We start from the raw sequence: 25,108 nt of genomic DNA, 5'->3' as shown, positions 1-25,108 counted from the left end.
TACGTCAGAGAATCCAGGATGGTGGCGGAGGAGGTAGAAGCTACACTCACCTCCTCCCAGGACCCAACTGGAATTGCAGATGTACATAAAGACGTACACCTGAAGCCTATATAATTTTATTAACCACTGTAACCCCAATAAATGCACCAACAAAACAGTCATGGATACAGAGAACATTCTGATGGCTGCCAGATGGGAGGATGGGTGAAAAGGGGAAGGGGTTAGGAGTTTAGATAAGGGTCAAGCCCAGCCTCCACTCCCGTCATGTTTCCTCGGACACAGCGGCACTGGCTCACACAGTTACCGTAACCGACCACAAGACCCCTCAGCCTCTGTTAGGGGCACTTTTTACGGGACTCATGAGGTTCCAGTTTCTTTTTATAAACAACGAAAAGAAGTGGCTGACTACACAAGTTGATACATTTAAGAAAGTGGATGTTGCTAGTGAGAGAGAAACTTTTTTTAAGGATCAAATTCTAGTTTAATCTGATCCCCCTTCTCAAAGGCTCCACCCCATTCCCTGCTATCAGCGAACCGTCAGGGCCTCGAGCTCTCGGGAGGAGCGGCCTGACCCGTGAGGACGCAGCTGCCGGTGTGGCTGGAGAGGCTCCGAGGAAGAGGGCAGCCTGGCACCTGCCGCAGGAAAGCCTCTCAGGAGCGCGTGCACCAGAGGTTAGCAGCACGCCACAGCACCTCTAACTCACAAGCCGCATGTTACGGAAATGCGTGTTCATTTTAATTATAAAATACTAGCTTCTGTCTTATGGCCTCTCATGCCTTTTTAAAAAAAAGCAATTGATACCTACCAACTTTAGATCAAAATCTTCCAAAAGTTTCTAAAATAGATTTCTGTTTGAAATGAATGTTTTCAAAAACTTTTCAGATGAAAAGTGATACAAAAGACACATCAATGTTCAAATAATTTAAAACAAAAGGGTAGATTTAATGCAATGACAACATTAATCTGAGGATAAATAAATCCACAACAGACTTGAAAGTTTGATTTTTTTCCCCTTTGCAGAGAGAATGGTTTTCTGAAAGCACATAGGGCTGAAGAAGTCAAACAAAATGTAATTTCTCCATGTCCTCCCTGCTGCCCTTCTAATAGCTGCTACTGGCCACGGTGATAGCTCCTCTTGTTTACATCAGGATGGCCGTTTGCTTCAAGAATAGCTGGACGGCTTGTTTCCAGAATCATCTTCTTGTGACCCCATGCTCTGTAAGGAAGAGGGAAGCAGTGCATTTACGCTGGCCCTTGTCAAGTTCCCACCTGCCCCACCAAGCACCTGGGGCCTCCCAGAGGACAGCCCCCGTTTCTTTGTGCACAATATTACCCTCGTGTGCACGGAGAGGAATCCGGTCCAGGGGCCACCCTCTGCATCCCCTGAGCAGTCTATAGTGTGAAATGCTCTCCACAGTCTCTCTGTGGACTGTAATAAAGGTTTTCGAGAACTCCCAGCAGCTAAACATTTAGCCTGAAATTGAGCTCACAGTCCTCATGTGAGAACAACCCCTCCTTCTCCATCCAGCCCCCTTCTAGTTAATGAGGGGAACCCTACTCAAGTACCTTCTGCACGAACTGGGGGTTCACTGTGATCTCCTGGTCCATCGCCTTCAGCCGCTCATCCAGCTCTATGCACTTCAGCATCTGTGGGTGACAGGTTGAAGGTGGTTAGAGTCCAGGTGTAGGTCGATTTGAACCTAGACCCGTGGTCGGCAAACTGCGGTTCGCGAGCCACATGCGGCTCTTTGGCCCCTTGAGTGTGGCTCTTCCACAAAATACCACGGCCTGGGCGAGTCTATTTTGAAGAAGTGGCGTTAGAAGAAGTCTAAGTTTAAAAAATTTGGCTCTCAAAAGAAATTTCAATGGTTGTACTGTTGATATTTGGCTCTGTTGACTAATGAGTTTGCCGACTACTGTACTAGATAGACTATTCAAATAACATGGGGTTACAGGTTCCCAATCCCTTGACCTGGAACCACTGGAGCTTTGGAGTCCGTATTTTTGAATTCAGAAAGTTAATACAGTCCCAGGAGTAGGACCTAGGGAAGCACCCCCTAATCAAACACCTTGTCATTTGCAGTGAACCCTAAAAACATTCAGACTAAGTAGAATAAATAAAGACTATAAATCATGTCAGGTGACATTTGCCATCAAATGAATTACCAAAAACAAACAAAAAAAAGCAACAAGCAATGCATAGTGTCCTTCCCCAGTTCCTTATCTGCAATTCAAATTTGGGAAAACCCTGAAAACTAGAAGTTTGCTTTTTACGCTTTGAGATGTAAGGCTTTGTTCGATTCATTGCCTTAATCTGAGTTGAGAAGCACAGACCACCCACGCAATCCCGACTCGTCTGCAGAACCAGTGGCACTCAGAGCAGCACGACCTGAGGCGCAGGGGTGGCTGCCCTGTGGCCTTCCTCCCTCCGCCCCACTCCTGTACAGATGTTCTCTGACCCGACCTGGAACTCTGAATACATTTGGCCACAGCAACGAGACTCCATCATAGGTGCCAGTTGAGTGTGGATAAAATCATACTAATTGTAAGACCCTTCAGATGACTAAGGAGTCAAAGCAGGCTTTGGTGCGCTCCATGGGCACTCTAACCCACCACTCACTCACAACCAATGACCCCGAGGAGTCAAAGCAGCCCCTTTTGTAATTCCCTTTCGAGGAACTAAAGTGCTCCTAGAGGCTCGCTGGGAACTGCCTGCATTTACACTAAAATTACCCTGAGCAAAGGGACAGTGTCTCAAACACCAACCCAACATCAGAACTGGATGCTCATGCTTACCTCCTGATCGATGTTATGGAGCATGGCTGGGTTATTATATTTTTCAGGGTTATCATGGAAACTGACCATACCATCCTTCTGATTAATACTTGCAAAAATTTCACCATCTTCTATCTATAAAAAAAAATCAGGGAAGAAGTTTAGACCTGAACACTATGGGAATTTATAGTGATTCAATATAACCAGGGCAAAGCACAGAAAGCTATCCTATATAATAAAAGGCTAATATGCAAATTGACCAAACAGTGGAATGATCAGTTGCTATGATGTGCACTGACCACCAGGGGGCAAATGCTCAACACAGGAGCTGCCCCCTGGTGGTCAGTGCACTTCTACAGGGGGAGCGCCGCTCAGCCAGAGTCAGGCTCATGGCTGGCAAGCACAGCAGTGGTGGTGGGAGCCTCTTCCGCCTCCGCGGTAGCGCTAAGGATGTCTGACTAATGGCTTAGGCCCGCTCCCCAGGAGGAGCAGACCTAAGCCGTCAGTCGGACATTCCCCGAGGGCTCCCTGACTGCAAGAGGGCACAGGTCAAGCTGAGGGACACGCCCCCCCCCACTGAGTGCACGAATTTCGTGCACTGGGCCTCTAGTAAATACATAAATGTATATGTGTATTTTAAGCACAACTGTTTTTTCAACAAGTATTTATTGAATTCTGAGAATGTTCTAGGCACCATTATAGATGCTAGGGGGTGCAAAACTAACACACTCATAAAAATCCATGCCTTTACATTGTTTCATTTGTATTTAATTTTACATGTGAGGTAAAAGTCATTAACCATTTTAAAGTGTATAATTTAGTGGTATTTAGTACATGCAGTGTTGTGCAACTACCACCTCTATCTAATTCCAAAACATTTTCATCACCCAAAAGGAAACCCATACCTATTGAGCAGTTACTCTCTGCTCTCCCATCCTCTCAGCCCCTAACCTATTTTCTGCGCTATGGAATTGCCTATTCTGGACCTTTCTATAACTGGAATCATACAATATGTGTCTTGTTTCCCTTAGCATAACGCTTTCAAACTGCCCTTGCATCTTTATTTATTTTTGCTAATCTTCACCCAAGAATATTTTTGCCACTGATTGTTCTTTTCATTTTTTTAATATATTTTTATTGATTTCAGAGAGGAAGGGAGAGGGAGAGAGAGATACAAACATCAATGATGAGAGAGAACCACTGATCGGCTGTCTCCTGCAAGCCCCCTACTGGGGATCAAGCTGCAACCTGGGCATGTGCCCTTGGCTGGAATCGAACCTGGGACCGTTCAGTTTGCAGGCTGACGCTCTACTCACTAAGCCAAATTGGCTAGGGCATGTCATTGATTTTTAGAGAGAGTGGAAGAGAGGGAGGGAGGGGAAGAGAACGAAAGAGAGAAACATTGATGTGAGAGAGCCGAGCGACTGGTTGCCTCCCACACATGCCCCGAGCTGGGGATGGAAACTGCATCCCAGGTATGTGCCCTTGACTGGGAATCGAACCCAGGGCCCTTCAGTGTCTGGGTGGAACTCAAACCATTAGCTACACTGGCCAAGGCTGCTCTTGCATCTTTAAACATTAGCTTCATTATGTATAATTTACATTGCTCTTGCATTTTAAAACTGAAATGCCAACACAGTTTTGTTTCACCCAGTAGAAATTATTTTCTGGTCCTTCAAGAAAACTTTTCTGCTAATGCTGATTCCAAGGTGGTTTCAAGGTCTATGTTCTTTAGTTGCATCAATGACTGGGTATTTATTTGATTGATCATCATAGCCAAATCCTGTGCATGAAGCCAATAAAAGTCCCAAACAGGTATTGTTATTCCTAACAAAATTGCTCCACAGGGTGACAACAATGAGTCCATCTGCTACTGAGCTCCCTACACCGCCTACTTCTTTCTAGCCTTGGAAAGGACAGATACTGTTAGTGATACAGCAACCAGCCCAACACACATTAAATAGAATGCCTAATTCTCTAAGTGATCAGAGAGCTGCCTCTTTTTTAAAAAGTGGAAGGAATATATCCAATTATTTGAAATGCAAACCTAGGTTCACCACAGCAGCACTTTCTGTAATAACCATGTTCATCTAATTAGAATGGGAGAGTATACTCACACAGTGGATCCCTGAAAATGAATGAACTACTAGTAAAACTACATATAACATCATGTATGAATCTCATGTTAAGCACAAAAGCCAGATCCCAAAAAGTATATACTGTATGTTTCATTTTCTATTTTATACAGAGGCCCGATGCATGAAATTCATGCAAGAGTAGGCCTTCCTTTCTCCTGGCTGCCGGCACCGGCTTCCCTTGCAGCCCCGGCTTCACCTGGAAGGTCATTCGGAAGGACATCCGGTCTAATTAACATATTACGCTTTTATTATTATAGACAAAGCTCAAAACAAACACAACTAAAATAGGATGTGAGAAGTCAAGATAATAATAACCTTTCTAGCCCAGAGCAGGATGGAAGCAGGCCTGAGAGTTGTTTCTGGGGTTCTGGTAGTATTCTGGCTCATGATCTGGGTGCTGGTCGCCCTTTTCCCTATGTGGGTTACACGCCAATAAAATGTTTTCTTTAAAGCACCAGTCCCAGAAAGGTTCCCTGCTGAGTCCCACCAGACAAGGAAGGGAGAAGTCAGGCCAATGTCTACCATCTCTCTCAGAGGACAGGGGCAGAGGAAACACTTCCCAGGCCATTCTATGAAGCCAGCATTACCCTAATACCAAAGTCAGCCATACCAATATTACAAGAAAAATATTACAATGTTCACTATCTCTCATGAACATAGATACAAAAATACTCAACATATAAGCAAATCCAACAATATGGAAAAGAATTATACACCAAAACCAAGTGGGATTTATTCCTGATGTGCAAGGCCGGTTAAACATTTCTGTTAACTCATCATGTCAGCAGGCTAAAAAAAAAGATCATGGTCAAATCAACATATGCAGAAAAAGCATTTCATAAAATCCAATATCCACTCATGATAAAAACTCTCAGTAAACTAGGGAGAGAGGAGAACTTCCTCAACTTGATGAAAAATATCTACAAAAAACTTAGAGCTAGTATCGCCTGGTGAGAGACTTGAAGATTCCCACAAAGATCAGTAACAAGGCATCACACCACTCCTCTGCAACACTGCACCGGCAGTGCTAGCTAACAAAGTAAGACTAAAAAGGACACAGAGATTGTGAAAAAGAAATCAAACTGTCTGCTCATAGACGACATGATCATCTATGCAGAAAATCTGAAAGTATCACCACCACCAACAAAAAACTCCTGCCATTACTAGCATAGCAAGGCTGCAAGACGCAAGGTTAACTACTATAACACAAGGCAGGTGCTTTTGAATAAAGCAGCAATGAGCAAGTGTAATCTGAAATTGAAAACAATGCTATCTACATGGGCATCCCTATCCCCCAAAATGAAATACTTAGGAATAAATCCAACAAAATATCTGTAAGATCTATCTGAGGAAAACTACAAAACTCTGATGAAGGAAATCAAAGAACTAAATAAATTAAGAACTACTTCATGTTCATGGCTAGAAAGATTCGATATTATCAAGATGTCAGTTCTTCCCAATTTGATCTACAGATTCAATGCAATCTCAGTCAAAATCGCAGCCAGTTATTTTACAGATACTGACAAACTGACTCTAAGTTTACGTGGAGAGATAAAAGGACACAGAAAAGCCATACACTATTAAGGAGGGCGAAGTCTGAAGACAGACACTGCCTGACTTATTATAAAGCTGCAGTAATCAAGACAAATAGGTAAGTGGGACAGAATCGAGAGCCTAGAAACAGATCCACATAAACACAGTCACTGGGTCTTTGACAGAGGACACAGGCAACACCATCAAGCAGTCAGCCTTTCTACAAAGGGAGCTCATCTGCCATCCACACGCAGACAAAGAATCTAGACACAGACTACACCCTCCACAAACATTACAGGCCACAGACCGAAAGGTCAATGCAGAGTCAGGAAACTCCTGGAAGATGACACAGGAGAAACCCTAGAGGCCTGGGTATGGCGATGGCATTTTAGACCCTCTTACCATATGGTCCAGCTATCACCCTTTTTGGTATTTATAAAGCGAGTCAAAAACTTATGCCCACACAAAAACCTGTACAAGGATGTTTATAGCAGTTTTATTTATATTTGAAAGCAACCGAGATGAGTGAGCAACTACTACATCCAGACAATGGAATGTTACTCAGCACTGCAAACCCGAGGAGACAGGAGGGACCTTCGCTGCAGATCCCTGAGGGAAGCAGCCAGTGGAAGGCTGTTCCTGTGCGAGTCCAACCAGAGGCCGAGGGGAGACGGCCACGCTGTGGGAGCGAGGTCAGTGGCTGCCGGGGCGGAGAAGAGGACATGAGCAGGCAGAGCACAGAGGGCGTGTAGGGCGGGAAACCACTGTGTCAGACCACAATGATGGGTACATATCGTTATCCATCGTCCAAACCCACAGAATGCCCAAGAGCGAACCCACCGTAAGCCCTGGACTCTGGGCGGTGAGGATGTGTCCATGTGGGCTCCTCTGCTGTAACACGGCACCACTTCGGGGTGATGACCATGAGGGAGGCTGTGCTGTGCGGGGACAGGGGATAATGGGAAATCTCTGTACCTTCCCTCAATTTTGTTTTGAACTTCAAACCGCTCTAAACAAAATCCTGCCCTCATGGACCTAACACCCAGGCCAGGCTTTTTCAAGCTCGGCAGTACTGACACTTGAGGCCAGCTAATGCTTTGCTGTGTGGCTCTCCTATGCATTTAAGCTGTTAAAGAGCATCTTTGGCCTCTGCTCTCTAGATACAAGTAGGGACAGCCTAGCAGGGACAACCAAAAATGTCTTCAGACCTTGCCAAATGCCCGCTGGAGACAAAACACCCCCTGCGGACCCAGGGCCTGACAGGCTGTGTCTGGGTTGGTTATGCAGTGTTCAAAACCCGCCCCCCTCCTCTGACCCCTCAAAGCATTTGCTAACTTCTGTGTCCTGGCTGGGGTCATAACCACCCAGGTGTTTCTTCTGACCCCTGGGAGGCTCTGTAGCTTCCTCATTCCCTTTAACCCCTACAGGGTTAGCCAGGTGCCCTTAGCAGACACTCCCAGGTTGGTTAAGTCAGACAAGTTTTGTTTGGCATGTCTGTGTGTTCTGAATAGGAAAAAAACCCTCAAAACATTTGCAAATTGGACTATGGGAATAAACTACTCCATTATCCCAATGGAAAACAGTTGTGTTACTCCTAATCCTGATGTGGCAGGGCTTCGGAGCCACAGGGGAGGTCAGAGCAGAACATGCAGATGCTAGCTTCCTGCAGACCGCTGTCGTGGGCCAGGACAGGTCTGTTCTGGTCGAGCCATGTATCTACGTAACTAAGCAGTAAGTAGATTACAGTACATCAACCTAGTGGGTTACCATGTAGTCAACTAAATGACGCTTATCCAAATATGGGGAGTGGGGAGATACACCTGGAAGTGATAAACGGGTGTCAGGTATACTGGTAGTATCTGGTTTCTGAAGCTGGGTGCTGAGCACAGGGGTGCCTGCTCTAGCACCCTTTATAGCAACACTGTTCTATGCACAGAAGGGGCTCGAGTGAGACCGCGGTCAGTGCTGTCACTGAGCACACTGCCTCACTGAGCAGGACTCTGCCGGTGATGGAAGCAATGCCCTGACCTACATATGGGCACAAGTTCATGACCTTATCATGGACCAGCATGTTGAGTAACACTGCTTTATGCCTCTTTGTATATCATAAATATTTCATGATGCTCTAGCCTGTTTGTCTCAGTGGGTAGAGCATCGGCCTGTGGACTGAAGGATTCCAGGTTCAATTCCGGTCAAGGGCATATGCCCAGGTTGTGGGCTTGGTAAGGGGCGTGCAGGAGGCAGCCGATCAATGATTCTCTCTCATCATTGATGTTTCTCTCTCTCTCTCCCTCTCTCTTCCTCTCTGAAATCAATCAATAAAGAAATAAAAAAAATTTTCATGAGTGTTTTAAATGTTTACAAAAACTGACATGAGCACAAACAGGATGCAACCTATAAATTATTTTATTAAAATATATTTTATTGATTTTTTACAGAGAGGAAGGGAGAGGGATAGAGTTAGAAACATCGATCAGCTGCCTCCTGCATACCCTTACTGGGGATGTGCCCACAACCAAGGTACAAGCCCTGGACCAGAATCGAACCTGGGACCCTTCAGTCCGCAGGTCGATGCTCTATCCACTGAGCCAAACTGGTTAGGGCCCTATAATTATTATAATTACTGTGATTAGAGAAATCCATAGATCGTTAAGGAAATAAACCAAAATGTCCACAGAAGTTGACTTTGGATGTTCCCCAACCCCCTTTTCCTTTTTCACATTTTCCATAATGAACACCTGTTACTTATACAAACACAGAAATCCACTAATAAGTTTTAACAATGAAAGCACACTTACCATGTGCAGGACATATTTTTCTGCCTCCTGTGGTCCAGATAATTGCACACGACTTGCCATATCTTGTAACGATAGTGTTAAAAAGGTCTGAAATGCAGAAGCAGAATTAATCACAGGTAGGAACTACTGAGAAAATAAATTTTATTCAATGTGTATAGAGTTCTACTCAATCACTGAACAAGTGCTTTCCATTACTATACAAAGTGACTTTTGTTGTGAAGATGACTTGACAGATGAGCCCAGTGGTTTTAGCCACCACTTTTCCAGAGTAATGACTTCTAGAAGTGCAGCCTGTGTCTGAAATGACATGCGTGCAAGGTTATCACCGCAGCACTGTCTGCAACAGCAAAAGACTGGAGCCACCTACAGGTCCATCAGCAGAGGACTGGTTAAGTACGGCACAGCACAGTTATATAAATGCACTACAATGCAGTTGTAACAAAAACTAAGAAGTGAGACTTTTTTATGAATCAAAAAAGGATCCAAGATATGTACAGTTAAATATAAAAGAGGACGCAGAACAGTGCACCCTAACGTGTGTAAAAGAAAGGGAGACAATGGGTCTGAGAGAGCGGGCACAGACAATCTCTGATGCCCCGGGAGCTGGTTACACTGGGTGGCCTCTGGGTAAAGGAAAAGAGGGGCTGGAGTATATGACCTGGAGGGACATTTCTCTATCTTTTGAACTTTGTATTATAAACTTATTACTGATGAAATAAATATGAATCCTTCGAAAACCAGTGTTTATCACTGCTCTGCTTGGGACGTGATGAAACTATCTCTTTCAAGAACAAATTAAAAGAGCTCCTGCCCGGCTGGCCTGGCTCAGTGGTTGGGCATCGACCTATGAACCAGGAGGTCACAGTTCGATTCCCGGTCAAGGGCACATGCCCAGGCTGCAGGCTGGATCCCCACTGTGTGGCGTGCAGGAGGCAGCCGATCAATGACTCTCATCATTGATGTTTTTATCTCTCTCTCCCTTTCTCTTCCTCTCTGAACTCAATAAAAATACATTAAAATAAATAAATAAATAAATAAAAGACACCCCCCCCAAAGAAAAGTCAGCAATATTTATAATAATGGCATTTTTAGAGCAGGACACGTTAAAACTCTGATCTTGAAAATTCTGGACCAAAAAGATCGACATATACTTTAGTTTGGAGAATAGCACCTAAGAAAATAAAATTGTTAATTTTAAGTACAATAGTAGCTTAACTCAAAGGAAAATTCAAAAGTGAACATTTCTAAATACATAGAACTATCAATGTTCTTATAACTAGAAAATGCCACTGGATGCCCATCAGTCAAGGACTGGTTGAATGAATTACGATCCACCGTACAATAGACTATTGTTACTCACACAGGTACTGTGACAGAGGCTTATGTTGCCAAGGAAGAAAGAGGGTTAAGACATATTGAACAAAAAAAGCAGAGAAGAAAACAGCATGAAGAACAGGATCCCAATCAGACTTAACTGGGAGTTCCTACACAGGCATACAGACAGAAGACGGAGAAGAGGAGGCTAGAAAAACGCCCATCAAAATGCTAACATGGAGTAGATTCAACCTCCATGGGATAACCTGTCCCAGTTGCCTTGCTATGGGACATGGCTCCTGTCACTGACAGTCTACCTGTTGAGACTTCTTACAAAGCTTTTATTTTCTGACTTTTGAATAAGAAAGAGACATGCTGGGTAGAAAAACCTTCGATGTTTCCCCCTTCTATTCTTCTGGCATAAGGACGTAATGCCAAAACGTTTAACAGCCACCATCGAAGACTTAACCTTCTGACCAGACACATCCTTTAATCACACTGTCCCTCCTTATGTCCCCTAGGCAGTGCTTTTCAGCCCAGTGGACCCAACCAACCATGAGTCAGCACATACAAGACTGAGCCACAGCCCCGGCCCTGACTGACCACCTTGAGGCTCTTCCTGTTCATTTGGTCAAACTCCTGTTCTTGATTGACCTGATCCAAACCAGAGTATAAACTACCAGCTTACTGCTCAGGGCTGGACTGTGGCTGACTGCTTCACACAGTTAACTGATGGTTTCTGCAGCGATACCTACTTACTAGATTTCTTAAGATCTAATTCCTCATTTAACTTTTATTTAACTTTCTGCAATTGAATTTTTAAAAAATACACTGTCTTTTAACCTTGGTAATATTTTGATTCTTTTCCTTAAACCTTAAGTCTAGTCACAATGGGGTGCTGGTCTTCAAGGCCACCTCCTGATGGTGAGGCAGGAATCACTCCGAGTGGCTCTGTCGGCACCTGGACCGGAGGAAATGCTGTGGGAGAACTAGGCTGCTTGTTATTCTGAGTCCCTTAGATCCTGGTCTTCTTTGTGGGTCAAGTTGGTTTTCCTCTGGCTGACAAGTTATATTTGCTTTTTATCTTTTTTTTTAGTTGCTTTCACATTCTTTATTTCCTCTTACAAATTAACTTTCTACAAATTCTCTGCTGACTCCCTCATGTTCGCTAGCTACTCTCTAGTACGTAGGCGTTTCCTTCCCTGTCCGGTGAGCACTCCTCACCCCTCCTCTTTTCCGTGCGGGGTCTGCCGCCTCCACGACCAGCCCTACTCTTCCTTTTCCTCCAGCTCCCTGGGCCCTCACTGTCAAATCCTCCTCCGTTCCCCCCTTCACCCAGGGCCCTGGCCCTCCCAGCAACAAACACCCCTATTCTCTCTCGTTCCGCTGCTTCTCTGCCCATCACCCTGCTGCGGACATAGGCAGAGGGCACACACAGAGACAGCTGCACCGTTCTCACCAGTTCTGAACCAGTCTGACCAGACTACTTCCCCAAAGGAAAAACAACACTCTGTTTAAGCTGCGCTTAGTTTCCTATTCCTTGTAGTATATGCCTTCCTAGCTCACCTGGGATTTCATTTTTCTTGTAAAATTTTCTACATACAAAAACCATCACAGCTTCTTCACCTCTGGCCTGAGTGGTCATCAGCGTCCCAGTGCTGTGTTCAAGCAGCTCAGCACAGCCTGAGCGGCCCAGGCCGCTCACAGGGCTCCCATCCGCGTTGTGTTGTGACGTGCAGCCCCCGCTGCCCACGGAACGGTTTACCCCTCAGGCTAGCTTCCTCTGCTCCCAGAGCAGTCACTGCGCCGCCGGCTTCCTCCTCACCTGCTCCTCATCTCAGATACCCTGCGCTCGCCCCCAAGACCAAGTTCTCAGCTGTGGCAGCTCCGGGTGGGCAATCCTGCTGCACGGTAACCCTGCAGCTGCTTCCTCAGCTCGGAGAAGGGAAAGAGGAGAGGGCGGCGGCCGCGAGGCGGGAATGGCATCGCGGGCCACGTCCTCACCTTGGTGAGCCTTTGGATGTTCTTCTTGTAGAGAGAGGACAAGCACTGCTTCACCAGCCCCATGTTGTTGTCCCGAGTAAACGTTTCGCTGTGCTTATTCACCAGGTTTCGGAGTTCTGAGGGGTTATTGGTTGAATAAACTTGTGCTAACTCGTGGTATGCATTACTAAGAGGCTAAAGGTTTAAAGGGGAAAAAGCAGATTAAAATGTTAGAGAAGTAAAATTTATTCAGGAAGCAAAACAAAACATGGCACTGTTTTTTGAGCAAGTGCATCTAATACGCTTTACTGTTACCTAACAAATTATAACCTACCCAACAAATGCTCAGTGAAGACCAAGGATAAATTTTCACTATGGAGTAATTTATTATAAAAACCTTTGCGGCACAGAACAAATAACTGCACAGCAGGTGCAACTACACTGCATCTGGTGAAGACACACACATCTTCCCCCATCAGTGGCTCCTCTTTCTATTGGGAAGAAAGAAGGTGGAATTTTCATTATTCTCCACTCTCTCTCTCATTTCATGCACACACATACACCTCCCCAGGAGCAATGGGACAATCGGCCACTTTTGATAAGAAGGAAGACAGGAACAAGACAACTGATGGTGGCTGAGCACCTAAGAGCCTGAACTGCCTTAGGTATTTTACCTCACACACATTATCCTTGTAAACTGGGGCAGAGGTCCAAGAGAATGTGGTTATGAGCACAGGCGTAAACTGGATTCAAACCTACATTTCTACTTTTGAAGTTTGTGGTCTTTTCAACCAGTTATGATACCATCATAAATAAACTACTAATGCTTGTAGAATCATGCCCCTTTAGAAAAGCATTCCTGCCCAGCCAGTGAGGCTCAGTGGTTGAGCATCGACCCATGAACCAGGAGATCACGGTTCAATTCCCGGTCAGGCACATGCCCAGGTTGTGGGCTCAAACCCCAGTAGGGGGTGTGCAGGAGGCAGCCGATCAATGATTCTGTCTCATCACTGATGTTTCTATCTCTTTCTCCCTCCCTCTTCCTCTCTGAAATCAATAAAAACATATTTAAAATAAAATTTAAAAGAATCAAAGCATTCCTTCTAAAATAGAGCCACCAAAAGGAACCATGGGAGTTCTCCAAAATGATCTGCGAATGGCAACCCTAATCCTATCCTGCCTCATTCTTCCATGGGATCTCTCACACCCACCTTGCTCCCAACCTCCAGCCTGTGACCAGGCAGCCTAGAGCTTGAGAACGACGACAGGCTCTCTGGTGGAGAACACTGGCTCTCTTCATCAAAACAACATACAAACTGGTACCCTGAAATCTGACTTTTGTACAGGGACAAACGGGGTAAAATTGCTATTAAAATGATTGTGACCTGCCCTGGCCGGTTTTGCTCAGTGATCAGGGTCCTGGGTTCGATTCCAGTCAAGGACATGTACTTTGGTGGCAGGTTCCCCAGCCTCAGTAGGGGCGCGTGTGGGAGGCAACCAATCACTGTGTCTCTCACACATCAATATTCATCTCTCTTTCTCTCTCCCTCTCCTCCCTTCGTTCCACTCTCTCTAGAAATCAATGGAAAAAATATCCTTGGGTGAGGATTATGTTAAAAAATAAAAATAAAAAAGATTGTGATCTCACCATCTTTTAAATTGTTCCATTTTTAAAAATGTGTTTTTATTGATTTCAGAGAGAAGGGAAAAAGAGATAGAAACATCGATGAAAAGAGAATCACTGATCAATTGCCTCCTGCACACCCCCAACTGGGGATGGAACCTGCAACCTGGGCATGTGCCCTGACCAGGAATTGAACCCTAACCTTCTGGTTCATGGGTTGATGGTCAACCAGATAGATACACACCGGCCAGGGCTGTTCAAATTTTTTTAAAATCATGAGCATGTATTTCAAAATATTTTTTAAAGAATTAATTTATTTTTAATGTGGTCCCAAAGATGGGGTTCTCAAGGAACACACAAGTTCCGTGAGCAGAACCGTCGTCTTCACATGATCTCCCAGCACCTGAGCCAACTGAGAGCTCAATACAATCAGCACTGCTTTTCTAGCATTTCACTAAATTATGAAGAAAAAAAAATCAACCCTTAATGGAGCTCAAACATCTACAGCTCTAAGTCTGAAAACAGGTTCCTGAGAAACATTCTACTCCAATCGGTGATCAGAGGTGTATGAATAGGAGTGATGTTAGAGGTTCTACCAGAACCGCTGCTCCCAGGCTCCCTGCAGACAGTTAACAAATGTCCGCTAAATTGAAGTTGTTGGGAGAATTAAATCAGTATAAAATAAAATTATACAACTATGTATCATTACATTTCCTTAAGGACTTAAGAAAGCAATTTTATTTTAAAAACTCACCTTAATGAATCTACCCACAATTTGAGATGTATATTTTGGTAGCTGTTGTACTTTTCCAAGTAATATCAAAGAAACTAGAATATACTTTTTATATGATTCCAACATGATATGACTGACCGCCATGGCAGGGGTAGTGATAGCCTGAGCAAGAGAAGAACACTGAATGTGAAGACAGCACACGGTAGCAGGAAAGGACAATCAACTATAGGTACTGCCTGAATTAGAAAACAATACTTACATTCAATGTCCTATCTGCTTTATCTTTATTGAGATACAATTCACATACATAACATTTTCCCTCTTAAGAGCATACGACTCAGTGGTTTTAGTATACGCACCATGCTGTGTAACTATTCCCACCAATTTCAGAGCATTGTCATCCCATCACAAAAGGATCCCCACATCCACCTGCAGCAACGCCCCTTCTCTCCTCCCCTCAGCCCCAGGCAATCACTGTTCTATTTATGTTTCTATGGCTTTGCCTGATGTGGCATTTCATATAAATGGCATCATAAATATGCGGCCTTTTGTGCTGGCTCAGCTGTGAAGGTTCGTCCCTGCTGCTGATACCTTATTCCATTTCATGGTGGAGAATATTCCACTGCACGGATGTTTCACATTTTGTTCACTCCTCAGTTGGTGGGCATTTGGGGTGTCTCTACCTCTGGCCACTGTAAGTCATGATGCTATGAACATTTGAGCACACATTTTTGTGTGAACATTTGTCTTCATTTCTCTTGGGTATGCTGTGTCACATGGTAACTCTAAGTCTAACATTTGAGGCACTCCCAATTCCTTTTCCAAGTGACTGTACCATCTTATAATTCCACTGCAATTGTGAGGGCTCCAAACCCTCCACACCTCACTAACATTTATCCTTGCTGGTATCTTTTAATGCAGGCACCCTAGGAAGTATGAACTGGTATCTCAGAGTGCTTTTGATCTGTATTTCCTTGATGACTAATGTTGATGAGTATCTTTTCATGTGCTTATTGGTCATTTGTATAACTTTGGAGAAATGTCTATGCAAGTCCATTGCCCATTTAGAAATTTTTCATTTTGCTGTTGATTTGTTAAGAGGTCTCTGTATATTCTGGATGAAAGTCCCTTAGAAACATGATCTGCAAATATTTCTCCCGTTCTGCGGCTGCCTTTTCGCTTTCTCACCTGCATCTGTGAAGGTTAAGAAGAACTGAAAACGATCACACCCTATCAACCCAATATTTCATAGCAAAACTCAACCCACTGAGCCTGAGGCACTTCTTTGAGATTATTCTACAGAAACAGTCACCTAAGCACACGAGAATACGGCCCCCTGCAACCTGCTCTTGCAGTGAAAGAACAGAATCAACTCTCAGTTCTACCCATCGAGGACCAGTCCACTACCTGGGCCAGTCTGTGGTGCAATATGAGGAAATGAAGATGCTTCACTTTTTGCCTGATACAATGCTATACTGAATTTTTTCCAATATGTACGTCCTTTTGGAATTTTTTTGAAGTGGTAATATAATCGGTATCACCTTCTGAAATTAAGTTACTAATACCATCTATAATGGCATACATATTATTAAAACACAGTGGCTTGCCCTAGTTGGTTTGGCTCAGTGGATAGAGCGTCTGCCTGCAGACTGAAGGGTCTCGAGTTGATTCCAGTCAAGGGCATGTACTTTAGCTGCAGGCTTGAAGGATCCCTGGCCCCAGGAGGCAACCAATGGATGTGTCTCTCTATCCATGTTTCTCCCCCTCCCTTCCTCTCTCTCTAAAAATCAATAAAAAAATATCCTCGGGTGAGGATTAACAACAACAACAACAAAAAAACCACACAGTGGCATGGAGTAGACTAATACTAAATACTTGTCCTTAGGGTAAATCAGGGAATAAGTATATTTTCAGGTAAAAGGCTTCCACCTATAAATATAAAAAGTTTGTTTTTAATATTTTAACTGTTTGATGGAACTATTTTTCTAAGTACATTGCCTATCATCTTGATATTTCTAGATCAGTATCTAATCACTTATTATACTGGGGCTGTACAATGATAATGCATTCAGTGGCTACGAAGTGTGTTTAAAATTTTCTGAAGAATTGAATTTTTAAAAAATATACATTTTTATTGATTTCAGAGAGGAAGGGAGAGACACAAACATCAATGATGAGAATCACCGATCAGCTGGCTGCCTCCTGCAAGCAAGCCCCACACTGGGGAACAAGCCCGCAACCCAGGCACGTGCCCTGACTGGACATCCAACTGAGACCGGTTCATGGGTCGACCCTCAACCACTGGACCACACAGGCTGGGCGGAACTGAAATTTGGGACTGTGTCCTCTTGAAGATGTTACCTGCCTACAAACGTCCTTTAACGCGACCAGCACCTCTGGTGACCCTTCCCTAGGTTCTCTTGGTGGTACTTGTCAACCCCCACTCACGGAGGCAATGCTCAGTCACAGATGTGTGCGTATTTACCTGCTAGTATTTCAGCTCAGTGGTAAGCTCCTTGAAGGTTTAAATATCCTTTATTTTAATATGTGCTATGAATAAAATAAGAACTAACTGACATCTGATAAACATCTTAAAACACTAGTATTAGAAAATACAGGATAGGGCAAAAATATGTTTACCGTTCATGTGGAAATTAATACAATAATTAATAAGTAATAATACAAGGATAAACTGTTTCATGTACTCAGAGCTGGACACCTACTCCTGCCCCCCTGCACTATATTCTCCCTTTCAGACTCTAAGGAAACCTCGACTATTACACCAAGCTGCAGAGTGTCATACTACATACTCCAGTGGCTATTACAGACACAGACAAAGAAGTGGGGATTTTCCACTGTGCATACTTAATATCCTTTGAATTTCAACCATGACAATATTTTACTTATTACAATAAAACTTAAAACACGACATATGGCTTTAGAACAAGACACTTCAAAGATCATTCAGTTCAAACTCTTACCTCCATGCAAAGGACGCTACGAAGGCTGAGACATCTACAACTGAACCCGTTAGACGGCATCAGCGGCACAGCCGGGTCAGACCCACCACCAGTGCCCTTCCCTCCTAGCTAATGCCCTTCGACTGAGGAGCAAATCACCACTGTGGACACCAGGCATGTCAAACTCGCTGCCCGCAGGCCGCATGCGGCACACAACGAATATTTTTGCAGCCCAGCCAATATAATGGTATGTAAGAAACGTTTTAATAAAAATTTCATAACTTAATTTTTATAATATCCTGTTATACATAATTATTAACGAACTACGTTTGCTAATGACTGGTTACTATAATCGTGTTGCCTTCATTTCCCTTATGCACCTTACGCACAGGCGCAGCATTTCTCTCCACTAAGACCAGCAGCCCATATTTTAGCAGCCGATGGCCACGTCGTCATTCGTCTTGGATTGACTTGTTTGGTGTGCGCAACAGGAAATATTTCGCTTTCAGAGAACAAGAAAAACAGGTTTATTTGCATTACGCTTATTAATTTGTGCAGTTATTCAGTGTCTGGTAAGTTAACGTTCAAGATAAGATATTAATTTTCATTAAAATGTTCTATTATTTTATGTTAACGATGACTCATTTATTTCAGCCCTTTGTATTCAGCATGTCTCTTATTGAAATAAACCTACGTTCCTATGAAAATGGAAACTTTTGGGGTTTTTTTGCGGCCTTGTTTATTTGGCCCGTGTTAGCCTTTGAGTTTGACATGCTTGGTGCACATGGTCACTGAGAAGTGGTCTTTGACAGGACCTCCACCTGGTACTCAGAGCCCGAAATCAATCCGCTCCAGGCGGGCATGTCTTTGACCACACAAGCTCAAAACACCCACTTAGAGATGAGATTACCTGCTCATAAAAGTAGAGTGCTCTTTCGAAGTTCTTCAGCCCAGTATAGATCATGCCTCCATAATAATAATAACATAGAAAGTGCTTTGCATCGTAGGCTCCATTCTCTTTACAAATATCCATCATGTCCACGTCAAGATATGGAAGGGCAGGCTTAAAGCATTTTGCTAGCAAACAAAGCTGTGAAAAAATATTTGTATTAAACTGTCATTTTAATTGTACTCTGGCAAGCTTTAGCAGAAGCAGCAAATTCACACACTCCAAAAAGTTCAAGAAAACATTGTTTTACATTTTCACATTTAACTTATTGATTAAAAGGATCCACATATCAACATATTACTCTGTTTTCTTAAGCATTCAGAATAAAGTAGCATTTGGTGTTGTTTCTTAAAATATTTTTTTTTAATGATTTCAGAGAGGAAGGGAGAGGGAGAGAGAGACATCAATGATGAGACAATCATTGATCGATTGCCTCCTGCATGCTCCCCAGGAGCCAGCAACCTGGGCATGTGCCCTGACCAGGATTGAACCCTGACCTCCTGGTTCATAGGTCAATGCTCAACCACTAAGCTATACCAGCAGGGCTAATAGCACTTCTTTATAAAGGATGAACCAACCATGATTCAGTACGCCACAAATGAATTAAAGTTCAGCTAACAATTCACCGAGTAACCATTCTGTCATAGATGCGCAAACAAGTGAGTCCTTTTTTTCTTTGCTGAACTAATCACAGAAACAGATCAGTATGCTATGATTAAAAATGGAAGCTTTTTCTTTAATTATACTTTTTCAATTTCTAAATCCTTTACATAAGCGTAAGAAATTGTGCAAGTACATGGCAACGTCCTGTATGTGGGTGATGTGGCACAGGTGCACACAACGTACCAACTCCCTGAGCTGGCTGTTCACGTACTACTAGAGCACTTTATGTATTTTATACACCAATCACAAACGTTTCTTAAAACATAAAAAATGGAAAAAGCACACCTTCATTGAAACTAGAACATGTGACTGAAATAATCCACAAACCATGTTATTCATTAAGGAAACAATCTCAATTGTTTAATATGGGAACTGGTTAAACCCATATTATGAAATACTCTGCAGCTATAAACCACTGATATGGAACCATCCCTAAGATACTTTAAGTAGAGCCCTGGCCAGTGTGGCTGTTAGTTCAGAGTTGTCCCATGTTCTGAAAGGTTGCTGGTTCAATTCCTGGTCAAGGCATATACCCCAGTTAGGAGCTCCATCCCAATAGAGGGTGTGCAGGAGGCAGCCTATCGATGTTACCCTCTTACATTGATGTTTTTCTCTCTCCCTCTAAAATCAATAATAAAAAACATATTTTTTAAAAAAAGATAAATTGCCCTAACTAGTTTGGCTCAGTGGATAGAGCATCAGCCTGTGGACCAAAGGGTCCCGTGTTTGATTCCGGTCAAGGGCACATATCTTGGTTGTAGGCTCCTCCCCCGCCTGGGCCCTGGTCCAGGGCGCATGCCAGAGGCAACCAATCGATGTGTCTCTCTTACATCAATGTTTCTGTCTTTCCCTCTCTCTCCCACTCTCCCTAAAAATCAATGGAAAAATATCCTTGGGTGAGGATTAACCAAAACAAAACAACAAAAAACAGATACATTAAGTAGAAAAAAGCAAGGGGAGGAAAAAGCAAAAAGCAATGTACTGTATGTAATTATTCATACAAATTATTACAATTTGTATAAAAAAAGAGACAGACTTGGCAGGTGACTCAGTTGGTTGGAGCGCTGACCTGTACACCAAAAGGCTGCGCGTTCAATTCCCAGTCAGGGCACATAGTTAGGTTACAGGTTTGATCTCCGGTTGGGGAGACAACTGATCAATGTTTCTCTCACATCAGTGTTTCTCTCTCTCCCTTCCTCTTTCTCTAAAATCAATAAAAACATTTCCTCCGGTGAAAATTAAATAAAAAGAGAAAAAATAGACATATTTGCTTGTACATTCATAAAATATCTTTGGAAGGATAAACAAGAAACTGCTAACACTGGCTGCCTTTGGAGAGAGAGGTGGCTGTGAGGCAGGGTGGTAGGGAGACTTCATTTTGCCTGCTGGATTTTGAACCACGCGCAATAAAATAAATAACATTTTGCCCTAACCGGTTTGGCTCAGTGGATAGAGTTGTTGGCCTGCGGACTCAAGGGTCCCAGGTTCAATTCCGGTCAAAGGCGGGCACATCCCCAGTAGGGGGTGTGCAGGAGGCAGCTGATCAATGTTTCTCTCTCAATGTTTCAAACTCTCAATCCCCCTCCCTTCCTCTCTGTAAAAAACCAATAAAATGTATTAAAATAAATAACTAACATTTTAAAGTGTAAAGTTACCTGTGTTTATTCTCAGGTTCCAGATTCCTTAAAAAAGAAAACAACTTGGCATTTTTTAAATGTCAGAAGTGTTAATTACTCTGTTCTACCAAGCCTACTGGCTGAGCCCTGTTCTATAGTTTTTATCCAAAAACTGTTGAAAATCCCCTTTCTATAGATAGAGGTACCTATATATATCAATTGCTAGAACATATCAGTCTCCACTAAATTGCCGTCATTTATCTAATCTGATGTTGAGCAAACCTACAACCAATCTTCCATCCCCGACTCAGTCTAACCCTCTGCTGCTTACCTGGCAGAGATCGGCATGTACCGAGGTCAGCTGGTTTGTGTTCATCTGCATCTTGTCTATGGCTTGCTTGAGGATGCCAATTCCTCGCAGGGGCTGTCAGAAATGACATCTCTTTCAGATAAGCTCTCAGAGATGGCAGCACATTGGATCTTATGTTGTCACTTACAAATAAAAAATAACACTAATTGACAGGTTTCTTTGAATGACAACATGAGGTTTCCATACTCTTTCAGGACTGTCCCAATTCAGTCAGACAATGTTTTCTGACGCTGTTTCTTGTGACAGTTAGAGTAATTCAGCACCATTTTTAAAACCATAAAGCCTTTTTTACAATGAAGATAAATAATCAAAAGCAACATTACTTCAACAGTTCAATATATTTACATCTAAATAAATCATTTAAAACAGATGACAGCCTATGCTTAGTAAACTTAACTGTGTTCAAGGACACTGACATTTTCCCCTCAGGTAGCTGGGCATCATCTGGAAACGTTCTCCAACATCATCTCTTACCTGATAATAAATTACTCCTGAAACTGATACGACCAGTTATAAAGGAACCTGATTATAAATAACAAGACTGAGTTTCAAGTGAGGTACAGTCAGTTTCAGGACAGGAGATGTGACTAAAGTGCTGAATAACTGTAAATAGTTTTTCAGTAAAGGTTGTTGGCAGTTTTTTTAACCCTCTCTTTCAAACCACCACGTACTCAGTTCTCCTACAAAATACCAACCGCTTATTTCTGTTTCAGTCTCCTTCAAACAACTAGTCTTGAAGTTCAATTCCAAATAAAAGAGAAACACCCAATTGTAACTTGTGTCAATATCACAAAATTAAAGGAAGACCAAAGAACTGTTCCAGATTAAAGGAAATAAAAGTTGTGGGACAATGTAGCACAAACCATGAACTGAGATTTTTTTTTTGTTATAAAGAAATTAATAAAACAACTGGCAAAATGGGAGTAAAGTCAGTATATTTGCTAAAGAATTTTATCAATGTTCATCTCCTGAGGTTGATCTTTGTATTGTGGTTATATAAGACAATGTCCCATTTTTTAGGCAACACTCAAGGGCCATTCTATCTGCAATTTACTTTCCAATGGCTCAGGAAAAAAGAGAGAGAAAAGATAAGCAACTGTGGTAAGATATGAATATCTGGAGAATCTGGGTGCAGGGTATATGGGAATTGTTTATATTATTCTTGCAACTCTTTATAAAGCGAAAATTATGTTACAATTAAAAGTTTAAAAAGTTTTAGCAAACAAAACCCAGCATATTACCACACAAAGGACACTAGAACAGGAGCTCCAAAACCATCGCCGCTGGCTGCAGGGTCCGAGGCCGGCCTCTCCCTGCACTGGAGTCTACACCCGCGGAGGGACTAGCTGTCCTTACTGCAAACACTATGAGTACTTGAAGTGACCACCTACATCTAAGTGGTAGGACTCTTAGTACTAACCTGGAACCTTAACAAATTAGTTTACTGTCTAAGTTAGATATCTTCTATATATATAAAAGCCTAAGCGACTGACAGTTCGCTATGACATGCACTGACCACCAGGGGACAGATGCTCAATGCACAGGCTTGGAAACATGGAACAGACTGACGAATCTCAGAGGGAAGTGGGTTAGGGGGAGGGCAGGAAGAGATTAACCAAAGATCTTATATGCATACTAGAGGCCTGGTGCACGCACCAGTGGGGTCCCTTGGCCTGGCCTGCGGGGATTGGGCCGAAACTGGTAGTCCGACATCCCCCGAGGGGTCCCAGATAGTGAGAGGGCACAGGCCAGGCTGAGGGCCCACCGGTGCACGAATCTGTGCACCGGGCATCTAGGATGTTATAACAGAACTACAAACACTTGAATAACATTGCTTACCTGTTTTCTTTCCATAAGGGCATTTGTCAGCTGATGGCAAAGCCCAGCAACTAGATACAATAACAAAATATTAAAAATATAAATGACTAGACAGGCAAAATACATTCAATGGAAAATAGCAAAATGCAGTTTAGCTTACACGTGTCTGTTGCATATCGAATGTGCTCCCCATTACAAGTACTGATAAAAAGCTGAACCTGTGAGAATAATGTTTCGAAGTCAGGAACACTGGGCATAGAAAACTTCACAAATCTGGAATAAAGGGAAAAAATCAATTTATCTTGATATTTCACGGGGTGAAAAGGTAGAAGCAACTGAGGTCAGAAATCCATCCTACCTCCAATGCTCTGTGAATTAAATGTGTCTCAGTATTTTTAAAAATTAAGAAAAAGGATCTATGAGATTCTCTTGGCCTGTTTTTTGTTTGTTTGTTTGCACAATCAAGACACAACATAGATTTTAAAAAAAAAATGCTTGGAAAAGAACAGCTTTTAAAAAGAAAAATTCCAGCCCTAGCCATTTGGCTCAGTGGATAGAGTGTTGGCCTGCAAACTGAAAGGTTCCAGGTTCAATTCCGGTCAAGGTCACATGCCCGGGTTGTGGGCTCGATCCCCAGTTGGGACTTGCAGGAGGCAGCCGATCCATGATTCTCTCTCATCATGGATGTTTCTATCTCTCTCTCCCTTCCTCTCTGAAATCAATAAAAAATAAATTAAAGAAAAAAAGAAAAATTCCATTAAATGAGGCCAAATATCAGGTCTTCCTAGTATTTGTGAAGGAACTCAATATAAACTTATAACCTAAAGTTTAAAATAATATTTTTCTTTTCAGTTCCAATGTGGTCAGGACTATTTATTCAATTTAAAAGCCAGTTGTTGCTTTTCCTGCCCTGAAGATAACAGGCTGAGCAGGACAAGGAACTAGAGCTACGGACCAGAAGGCTATGGCCAGGCCTGGGCAATGCTATGGTCCATCTGGGAGAAAACACTTTCTAATGAGCAGGACAGGATGAACTGGAGGTGCTGGGAAGAGGGAGGACTCAGATGACCCATCCTGATGCCCTTGGCAGATGGTACCTTCCAATTGCCCACGATAAACACTCGGGGGGGAGGAAGGTTCAAAGATAGGTTTTGGGGAAGAAATCACATAAGCTACCACCACTGAGGCACTGCTTACAAGTCAACTTCAAGCTCTTCTTTTTAGTAAAAAAAATGAACTGTTGAAACTAATTCACAACTTCTCTAAAATCTTACAATTTGTACTTCTATCCAGTTCAGTATTACTTGACTTAACATCACCTGTCACTGTACTTCCCCATTATCAAGTATGTCTGAATCAATTTCATCAGGGCTTCACAATAAATAAGGCACTGTCATTTCCAGTTTATAAATAAAAACATGAAACTTGGGACCCCATGCCTAATAATGGAAGAGCATAATTCAAATCCGGGGTACACAGAAACAAGGTCAGGGTTCTTTTCAGGTTTTCTTTTACTTAAATACAAGAAGAAACTGTGTTTTGTGTACTCACAACTGTAGCCCTACTTTTGCCCACCCCGTACATACTTGTGAATGTGTGTATAAAACATGCATGCTAAAAAAGGGGGGAAGCCCCAATGAATAAACAAGATAAAAGCATGCATTCTGTCCTTTTAACCAGCGAACACTGACAGCGGAGCCTTTCCCAGCCTGCGCATCCCAGAGCTCTCTGCAATGGTGAAATGTCCGGTATTCGCCCTGCACAATACAGTAGTTACCACAGCAGCTACATGTAGCTACTGAGTACTTGCAATGTGGCTACTGCAACTGAATC

General features: G+C 43.0%; 1 protein-coding gene across 2 annotated transcripts in view; it reads right to left on the bottom strand.

Annotated features, from left to right (window-relative positions):
• Positions 1-940: 940 nt before the first annotated feature.
• COPS3 (COP9 signalosome subunit 3) overlaps positions 941-25,108 on the bottom strand; it is a 28,235-nt gene continuing 4,067 nt past the window's right edge. The window contains exons 3-12 of one of the 2 annotated variants that reach the window (XM_079799078.1): positions 23,436-23,548; positions 23,297-23,346; positions 21,419-21,511; positions 18,770-18,949; positions 14,921-15,061; positions 12,564-12,737; positions 9,246-9,332; positions 2,798-2,911; positions 1,568-1,648; positions 941-1,217 (exon numbers count right to left, since the gene is read on the bottom strand). In XM_079799078.1, the coding sequence (XP_079655204.1) occupies positions 1,164-1,217; positions 1,568-1,648; positions 2,798-2,911; positions 9,246-9,332; positions 12,564-12,737; positions 14,921-15,061; positions 18,770-18,949; positions 21,419-21,511; positions 23,297-23,346; positions 23,436-23,548 (1,087 nt within the window). In that variant the 3' untranslated portion in view covers positions 941-1,163. Of the gene's footprint in view, positions 1,218-1,567; positions 1,649-2,797; positions 2,912-9,245; positions 9,333-12,563; positions 12,738-14,920; positions 15,062-18,769; positions 18,950-21,418; positions 21,580-23,296; positions 23,347-23,435; positions 23,549-25,108 lie in introns of those variants that run through there. The other variant, XM_079799079.1, reaches the window with a different exon arrangement.

The sequence above is a fragment of the Cnephaeus nilssonii genome (assembly GCF_951640355.1).
Source record: "Cnephaeus nilssonii genome assembly, chromosome: 19".
Classification (NCBI taxonomy): Eukaryota; Metazoa; Chordata; class Mammalia; order Chiroptera; family Vespertilionidae; genus Cnephaeus; species Cnephaeus nilssonii.
The sequence above is the reverse complement of the archived record's forward strand: the minus strand, read 5'-3'. Positions and strand labels throughout refer to the sequence as shown.